The sequence below is a fragment of the Pundamilia nyererei genome, unplaced genomic scaffold, assembly GCF_000239375.1.
Source record: "Pundamilia nyererei isolate P.nyererei 1_Seehausen unplaced genomic scaffold, PunNye1.0 scaffold00045, whole genome shotgun sequence".
Taxonomy (NCBI): domain Eukaryota; kingdom Metazoa; phylum Chordata; class Actinopteri; order Cichliformes; family Cichlidae; genus Pundamilia; species Pundamilia nyererei.
In genome coordinates this window covers 3,532,518-3,542,060 of record NW_005187446.1, presented here as the reverse complement: position 1 = coordinate 3,542,060, position 9,543 = coordinate 3,532,518, and the positions used below count along the sequence as shown (strand labels likewise).

The window sequence follows — 9,543 nt, the reverse complement described above, 5'->3', positions numbered from 1 at the left end:
CCTCTCCTTTCACTCCTCTCATCACTTCGCCTGGTCGACAGACTGGACGCACCATCTCACGCTCCGGGAATGGGATCTTTACTGGGTTCAAAGAAAAACTTCCAATTCTTTCGAGTTTATGCTCTGCAAAAGTTACTTTTCAAATTGCAGGGATAGTTGTTACTGCAGGTGCAGGGTGACAGCAACACAGAGCAGCTGGCTAATGATCTCCAAGACGCACCAGAAGTTGTGAGAGAGTCGCAGGAGCTAGGAATCAGCATAGAATCATAAAGTGGGCTCTGCTTAAAGTGATTAGTCAGATACCCTTGCATACCAAAGTTACTTCAGTCGAAGTGTGAACAAAGTGAGTGTGCGTAAAGTTGGAGCTGTTGAGAACGGCTAAAAGTAACTTTTAAGGGGAGGCTAATGCAAGGAGGTGGGGAAAAATCCAGTAACTTTTAGTAAGTTTTAAAATCAGTAAGAAGTGTCATCAACTTAACAACCATGGCAAAATGGTTCAGAGATTTCCCCATCAACCTGAAGAACGGAAATGAAAGAGTGCGCTCAGCCTCCGAATCTGGTCCACAAACTCGACCCAAACCTTCATTTTCACGAGACAGTTTGAAAGGAAATCAGCGCAGAGATGGGGGAGTGGGGGGTTTGTTGGCAGGGAGAAATAGAAAGAATTCGGCTACAGAACTGGGTCGTAACAATGCTGGTTCTGGTGGAACAGTCTGGGACAGTCTCACGGCTGGAAAAGGTCGCAAGAACGCCAAGAGCGACACCGGGTCATCGGATGAGAACCGCCAGGTCAGGACCTCTAGTGTGGCTCAAGCGTACATCAGCAGGATGATCAAAGTGGACAAACAAGAAAAGACCCCCAAACTCAATGGGATGTGTCAACAGAAGCTACCCGAGAACGAGAAAGGACGATCTGACATTAAAACAACGGTGAGTAACTTATAGAAATTATATAACATGCACATATAACAAGTCTTCATATTTCAGCAGCTATTTATTTATGAATTAGTTAATGAAAACATCATTATAGTACAGGGCTTAAGGTCAGTGCTTTCCTTTGTGTTTTCCGTCCATGTCTCAGATCATAACACTGTATTCAGTTTCCATCGTTGTCAAAAGAATACAATACAGTTTCACTTCATTGTTTCAGATCACACAGGCAAACACAATGCGCTGACCTCCTTGCACAAGTATTTCCGCTTGTCCCTCCATTACTTGTCACTCAGTCATGGACACCACACACATACACACACGCACACACACACACACTGCTTGTTGTCTCTGTGACTTTTGAATAGGTAGCAGGCCGGCATTGTGCTTTTCCCTTTTCAACAGCTGATTATCCTGGAGGACTATGCAGATCCTTTTGATGCGGAGAAAACCAAGGAGCAGAGAGAAGCCGAGAGAGCAGGAGTGAATGATGGGTACATGGAGCCTTATGACGCCCAGGTCATCATCACAGGTGAGGTCAGGGTCACATGATCTCATATCTCAGCAGCCAAATTTTTATTATGAAGGTGCTTCTTGGCTTTCCAGAGATTTGGACTGTTTTCTCAGCAGTTGAGCAAATGTGAACGACATATTTTTGTGAATTTCGCAGAAGAATTCAGTCGTGAACTTAGGCCTACAGCACATCTTTAAACAGAATGGCAGAGTCGCTTATAGAAACACAACAATAACACTAGCAATGTCCGTTCCTACACCTTCACCTTGTATTTTTTTTTTATTTGACCATCTTTTGTTTTTCTGAGAACTTAATTCCACTTTTTTAACATTTTGCCTCACTTTGTATATCATGCTTGATAAGCCAAATGTATTCTGAGCACATAAAGGAACACTAATTATACATCTTATTTAAGTTTCTCAGCACTTAGACCACATCACATTCTTGTTAACTTATCATTTTAAAGGGACTGAGAGCCGAGCTAGATCCTCAGTCTCTCTACTGACTTCCCTCCCCGCTGGCGGTGGCTATAGTAACAGTGTTGTGCAGGGACAATGGGTGCAGCTTCCTCTTCCAGCTTCCTGTCTCCTGCCTCTGTTTCCTTTGCCCCATTCTCTCGATAGGACATTGGCCCTAATGCCCTCCTGCCTCCCCTTCCACACATACACAAACACACAGAGACAGACACCAGCTACTCTATGGTCCCCTGCATGTGACAAGAATCGAAAGCCCCCCTCTCACCCCTCCCTAAAAACCTACAGGTTTCCCCCCGGTCTCACCCAATCACTTCCCAACAGTCAGGAAGCGGTCCGGTTAGTCAGCCAATCAACGGCTGTGTTGACCTTTTCTTCCTGTAAATCCATTGTTTGGTCACACAATAGTGTAGACACACAGGCTACCTGCCGGGCACCAAATGAAAAAAAGAAAAAGGAACATAACAATTAAAATTCCCCGAAAATGTTAAAAAAAGACAATATTCAAACAATACTTGATTTATTTAAAAGAAACGAGCAAATGAAGGACACAACAGTGGAGTCTATATATGTAATCGGCACAATGTTGCTTTATAGACTGTGTGATGTAAACTCCTAATTTGTGCACTTGAGTGAAAGCTGGTAATAAACTAAGGATGTTTCTAAACTTCAGTTTTGTTGTTTATTTTGTCCAAAATATCTGATTTGGACTATAGTGGTTATGTTTGAAATGGCACGTAAATTATTTCAGTAAAAGTACATTTGTAATTTTTTTTCTACTGTAATTTAGTTGTTTTTCTGTGCCTTTAGCTGATCAAATCTTATATACAGTTAGCTAATCACATATCCATTCTGCTGCAGAGGTTCGTAGACGGGGCTCCAAAGACCTCCTGAAAGTGTGTGTCCTGTTGGATCGAGGCCAGAGCGAGGGGAAGGCAGAAGAGGGAATGCCTGCACCCCCAAACATCTATGACATACCCTACGAAGGAGGACTGGAAGGCGACAGTGAGGGCGTGTGGATCCCTGTCACACGACCGGAGTCTGATGTCCGTCCAGCTGGAGAGTACGAGCTGCCGTGGGAGTGGAGAAAGGAGGACATTGTTAGAGCACTGTCAGGTAGAGAAAAGGAGGGAGGGATCACGGGAACGGTGGGGGTTTAGTGTTTAGGGTGTGGAGGAATAACGTGGATTTTGTTTGTACAGCACACACATAACAGCAATTTTGTGTTTACTTTATTGAGGAAACAAAACAATCCTTCTGAATTCATTTCCAGAGATATGTTTACTTTGGTATCACTGGCATGCTTTGATAGAACTTTTTATGAAAGGTTGATATTGTCTCTCCTGCTTCTTTTAGCTCAGTTTGAAGCGGTGGATTGTTCTCTCAGTAAAGAGAACAATTCGACCCCTGGTCGCCAGCAGCAGCAGCAGCAACAGCAACAGCAGCAGCAGCAGCAGCAGACCCTGAGGCAGAGGAACTGGAGCCATAAAACACTTGTCTCCTCTTCTCCTTCATCTTCCTCCTCCTCTTCCTTTCCATCTTCTCCTATTCTTAAACTCGCCCCTCTTACACAGCCATCTTCCTCCTTTCCCACCCTCAAGCTCTCACCCTCGTCCAGCCCTACCAAACTTTCCCCTCCATCTCCTACCTCTCCCATTCCCCCACTGGATGGGGAGGCGAACAAAATGGACCCCAGCGTGCCCCTGGAGAAGCAGAGGTAAGGAAGTGGGGGAAAGGCATATTTGTGTCCATAAGTAAGGACTGAAACAAGTAAAGTTTTGAGTAACAAATGAAGAACACGATGACGGCAAGCCACCAGATTTATTACATGGCGGTGTTGTCATGTTCAAAAATAGTACGTGCATTAACAGAGACATTTAAGACAGGTTTTTGAAACACAAAATATACTAAAAAGAATTACATTGAATAAAAAGTCAAATAAACAAATCTGCAGTACTTTAAAAAGATTACATAACTGTATAAAATTTATTAGACCTTCATCTCCAGAAGGAAATTCCCTGTAAAATATACATATACAGTGATATAGATAACTTATTTGTCAGCTAGCATGGTGTTAAGTGAATATGTTCAGGGTTTAAATCCAACCTGTTAAGCCTAAAATATTCCCCAGGGAAGAGTCTTTTCTTTTTATGTATCATTTCTTTAAAAGACCTGTGACCTACCTCTCACCTCTGCATGCTGAAATCAAATTTAGCACCCACTACAACATCCCTGAACAGATTTAGTGGTTGAAAGGGATTAAACAAATGAGACGACAGGTTAAGAAATCTGCTCACCTTTATCTCAGATCTGTGCATTGTAGGTCTTAATTTAAATTAATCACATTTCCCAAAGCATCATCAGGGTAAAGTGCACCTCATATTTGCTTGCTCTGTAGCTCCACGCTGCATTTTTTAATTTATTTATGATAAGCCTACAATTTTTAGAAGAGCCCTCCCTTCCCACCTCCATCTACCCAACTGTTTGCCTGAAAATCAGTTTGACTTTGTAAAGGTTAAAAGAAATCAAGGAAATTTCCATCATGAAGAGCCGCAAAGCCAGATACAGTACAGTATAAATACAGGGATACATAATATATTACACATGGAAGTGCAGATAATTCTTAGTGAAACTAAGCTTTTGATACCAGACGGGTAAGTCAGCAACAAACCTCCCGATGAGACGCTGAGCATAAATGTTGGATGAGAGGTGCAACCTTAAGGTGAGACAGAGAAGTCTCACTGTAACTCTAAACTTTCCTTCCCCGTAATATTAAAGCATGGCGTTTCTTTTTAGATGGGACTTAGCATTTGTTCTTCTCATGTTGTGGTTGAATGTCAGTGTGTTTTGGCTCCTGGCATCCTGTTTATGTATGGTTCCTGCCCGTGGCCACTGTCAACACCACCTTGTGTCCTAATAGGCCTTTCTGGACACCCTACAGAGTCCCATACACGTTCATTTTATTTACCTTGGCGTCTCCAGTTTACCTTTGACTTTGTTGACTCATTCCTTCTGCAGTACATACCTGTCAGTCTAATTTGCACTGACTGTAATTTATTGTCAGCGAGTTTTTTTCCTCCTGTCAATCTGTCTCTTTTTTCCTCTTTCAGTGATATCATGAACTTGGCATCTCTCTTAACTCCATATGTCACAATGCTATATGTCACTGATCTGTTGTGTTTCTCTCCGCACCCTGATCCCCGCTATCTCCCTCCTCCATCGCTTCAATGCCAAGCTGGTACCATGGCAGTGTGAGTCGGCAGCAGGCTGAGGCTCAGCTGCAGCGCTGCAGGGAAGCCAGCTTCTTGGTGAGAGACAGCGAATCAGGAACCAGCAAATACTCTATTGCTCTGAAGTGAGTGCACGCTGTCATACAGCATTGTCATGAATGTGCATAGATTTCATAATCAAATCCGTCTTTCTGATTTCCTTCCTTTGATTGTACGCAAAAATTTTTAAAAATTGACACAGCACATTTATCCTCTGCTGTCACATGTATTTTACAGCTTAAAATTGTATGCTCTCATTTGCCATTAAATACATTTAGGCGTTGTTTCTCACTGACATTTTACCCAGATCCGATTAAGCCAGATTTGAGCTTTTTTTTGAGGCACTGCTGAGGAGCTACAATAGCTGCCATTGTAGTGGAAACCTCTAAGGTGTTAATGCATGAGAATGTGTGTCATTTGTAGAGTAGACGCTTCCAACAAGCGTGCCAGGAACAGGTTCTCCAGGATAAAGACTGAAATCCTGTGGTGCCATTGTGTGTGGGAGTGTGTGCGTGCGTGTGCTCATGCGCCTCAGTGCACATTTGTTGTACGCTGCTCATTCATTTGAGAGTCCACATCATTAACCCCATTTAAACATCCACTGAACTCAGAGAATGCACAGCCTCGTTTGGAGAGAGATAATATTTCCATTTTTTTTTTCATCTCCTCCGGTTGTGTCATCTGTGTGCAGGACTGTCTCTTCGGAGAAAACTGATGATAAATACACATTTTAAAATGCATCTTTCTCTCTGTCTCGTTCCACTAGGACCAGCCAAAGCTGCGTGCACATCATTGTGGCTCAGACTAAGAGCAGTAAGGGCTTGTGCTACACGCTGGATCAAAGCAGCTGCGTTTTCTCCAATATCCCTGAGCTGGTCTACCACTACTGCACACACAGACTGCCTTTCACTGGAGCAGAGCACATGACCCTGCAGCATCCTGTGCCCAGGCCACACTGAAGATACACAAAGAAAGACACACTCAGACACAAACACACATACTCGCACACATGCGCAGACATTTAGACACAACTCTGCACAGGCACGTACATAAATATGTTGATATATGTGCACACACACACTCAAAGACATGCTGCTTTGGATTCTCTTTTCCGCCCTTATAGTTTATAGTTTTTATCACCAACATGCGCTACCTAGTGGTCGAAATCAGACACTACAAGTAAAGACCTGAATATTTTACCATTTAAACCAACAAGGCTTTGATTCCTGAAATCACCACCTGAAATGATATGTGTATCTATAAATGAAATTTCAGGTGGACTCCCCTTTGCCTTCAAATCAGCCTTAATTCTTCATGGCATAGATTCAACAAGGTGCCTGTAACATTCCTCAGAGATTTTGGTCCATACTGACTTGATTGCAGTACAGAGTTGCAACAGAGTTGTCATTTCTAGTGATTTGAACAATGCTCAGTTAGTACTACGTGGGCCAAAGCGTGCCCTTAAATACCATTACACCAACACCACTAGCCTCAACTGTTGATATAAGGCAGGATAGATGCATTCTTTATCCCACTGTTTTGCTATTTTCTGACACTACCATCAGAAATTGAGACTAATCAGACTAGGCAACATTATTCAACCTGTTGTCCAGTTGTGGTGAGCTTCTGCAAACTGTAGCTTCAGGTTCCTGTTGTTAGCTGACAGGAACACTAGGACCAGCCCATCAAGCACCAATATTTGAGCCACAACCAAAGTCACCTTCTTAAGTCACCTATTTCTCCGATTCTGATGCTCAGTTTGAACTTCAGCAGCTTGTGTTGACTATGTGTACAAGCCTAAATGCATTTGGCCAGTGCTATGTAATTGGATGATTAGATACATTAACAAGCAGTTGGACGGGTGTACCTAATAAAATGGCCGACTCTTGTTAGTCTCTCAGTGTGGTCGATACTCCCAATTGGAATACATTCACTCATCCATCTGACATGTCAATCAGCCTATTGATCTATTCTTAAAACTGGGCACATTTGCCGACCACTCCTAATGTCAAGAGAAAGAGCTTTATTGATTGGATGATTAGACCTGGTGTAGCGAGAGGAGTCTTATCACATTAAAGTGCCCTGTCAGCAAAAATGGTTTTAGTATGTATAAGTGTTCTCTACTGCAAATATGTGAATATCAGCCTTTATTTACCTTCCTTCACAATCAATTAAATACTGTATGAAGCCTTTATGACTTAAAATCTGTCTTCCTTTGCTGTGAATGACCTGCACCTGTGCATAAACACTACATGTATGGAGCGATTGTTGGCTATCCACTGTTTTTTTGCATCCCTGTTGCAATGTTGTGATCTGTATATTAATGCTGTAAAACATTTATTCGGTAAATAAAGTACAATTCATTTTGAGTGAAGAAAAACAGTGTTATTCATAGACACAGAGATTGCCAGGAGCAAAAAGTCAAAGGAGGGGGGGTTCAAGGAAAAAGGCAATATGACAGAGATGAGAAGCTAACCAGAGTAAATCTGCTGGCTGTTCTTCTGTAGCTAGAAAACCCATTGACCTGAGTTTCAAATCAAAACAACACACACACGCATGCATGCATGCACATATTTGTCATAAACAAATTACTGACAAACATGAGCACACATACACCCAGAATGCATATGTAACTAGTGCACACATAAATAGCATTTACTCACACAACCCCAAAGGTGCCATATTTAGATCCTTGCCAACACACGCGAAGCTACTCACAAAACAGGAAAAAGCTTTACCCTCGCAGTGACGCATGGAAGCGTGTGTTTGTGCTAAGATATGTCTTACCAGCAAACACCAGTGTGCTGAGTTGTATGAGCATCTCTTACAGAATGTGTGTGCATGACTGCATGTGCAAGCATGAGCGTGTGCACCCATGTGTACACACAGTTCCGCTCTGTCACTGTGTGTGCGTATTTGCGTCTGTGTGTGAGAGAGACATTTTTCTGTTCAGGGATTACCATGTTGCCATGGTGATTAGTTAGAGTGAGGTAGTGCTGTCCCTACAGGGAATGATGAGAGGGAGGAGAGAGGAAGAGGGAGGAGAGACAGGCTGCAATATATATAAGAAAGCTATGAATAATTGTAGCCATAGTAGCATCAAAGGTCCCCCACAGAACAGACTGCCTGGTTTGTGAATGGAAAGCTGCAACATGTAACGTCGCAGAAGTTAAAAACTAATTAACTCCATTTACTGCTAGCTCATAAATAAAATTTATTGATTGTGTGACGCCTCCTTAACTGGCCAAAGTCTGTGGTCTGCTCTAAAACAAAACATCTAGCACTCGCTGATACTTCAGCAACTCAGATGCTCAGTTTTGCACAGGCTTTATTTAACCTAGACATTCCGGTTCAAGGGCTGTCCCTAATCTTGGCTATCCTGCTACCCAGTGTGTCACAAATGGCAATGTTACACAACAGACAGCCCTAACTATTTTGCCCTTCCTGCCATCCATGTGATCTGTCGTGGTTAGTCCTGTATGTCCTCTTAATTAAATCACAGAGCGGGTCAAAATATACAAGAGGCCTGGGGTGCTGGATGCAGGATTCTGGGCAGTCTGTTTTGGGGAAAGTTGTTTCTGGTATTCATCCAGCTTAACATCTTAGATGCTTGTTTGCCTTTTGTTGTCCTTTAATATCATTGGTACCCAGTGAAAAGCATATGTGCATCTGTGATCATGGGCATGTTTTATCGTGCACTGCTCAGTTTAAGATCTTTGCTGTTTGCATATAAGATGTCTTCTTTAGCAGTGGTGGAAATTAAATGTGCAAAATAAACAAGTATGTGATTATTTTACAGTGCAGTCTTTATTCTGGACACCCAAGATTTTCTCTGAGTGAAGGTCTTGAGCCACACCTCTGTATATTTGGCTAAAAAATGGGAAATATGTGGAGTGATTTATTGAAACATGTGCAAACACAGTATATTAGGAGTATATAAAGTTTGGGATCATTCTCATGCTAGAAAATGACACTGTTGCCCATCAAATGCTTTCTAGATAGTAGTGCAAAGTGGATCAAAACCTTATGGTACTTTTTTACCTTCATGATTTCATACATTTTTACAAGATCTCCAACACCACTGACTGAAATGCAGGTCCAAACCATGACAGAGCCTCCGCCGTGTATTACAGATTGCTGTAGTTGTACCTGTTGTACCTCTCTGCTGACCTCCTCCGTAGATACTGATGACTTGAACCAAATATTTCCAATTCATGATTCATCACTTCCATAAGCATTGTGGTGCCGTGGTTAGCACTGTTGCCTCAGAGCATTTCTGTGTGGAGTTTGCATACAGGGAGTGCAGAATTATTAGGCAAATGAGTATTTTGTCCACATCATCCTCTTCATGCATGTT

At 42.4% G+C, this 9,543-nt stretch overlaps 1 protein-coding gene across 1 annotated transcript; it reads left to right on the top strand.

Annotated features, from left to right (window-relative positions):
- On the top strand, positions 1-7,555 carry she (Src homology 2 domain containing E). The gene is made up of 6 exons (XM_005732115.1): positions 1-930; positions 1,336-1,462; positions 2,779-3,033; positions 3,274-3,634; positions 5,153-5,272; positions 5,953-7,555. The coding sequence occupies exons 1-6, from the start codon at positions 484-486 to the stop codon at positions 6,143-6,145; spliced, it is 1,503 nt and encodes a 500-aa protein (XP_005732172.1). The 5' UTR covers positions 1-483; the 3' UTR covers positions 6,146-7,555.
- Positions 7,556-9,543: the final 1,988 nt, after the last annotated feature.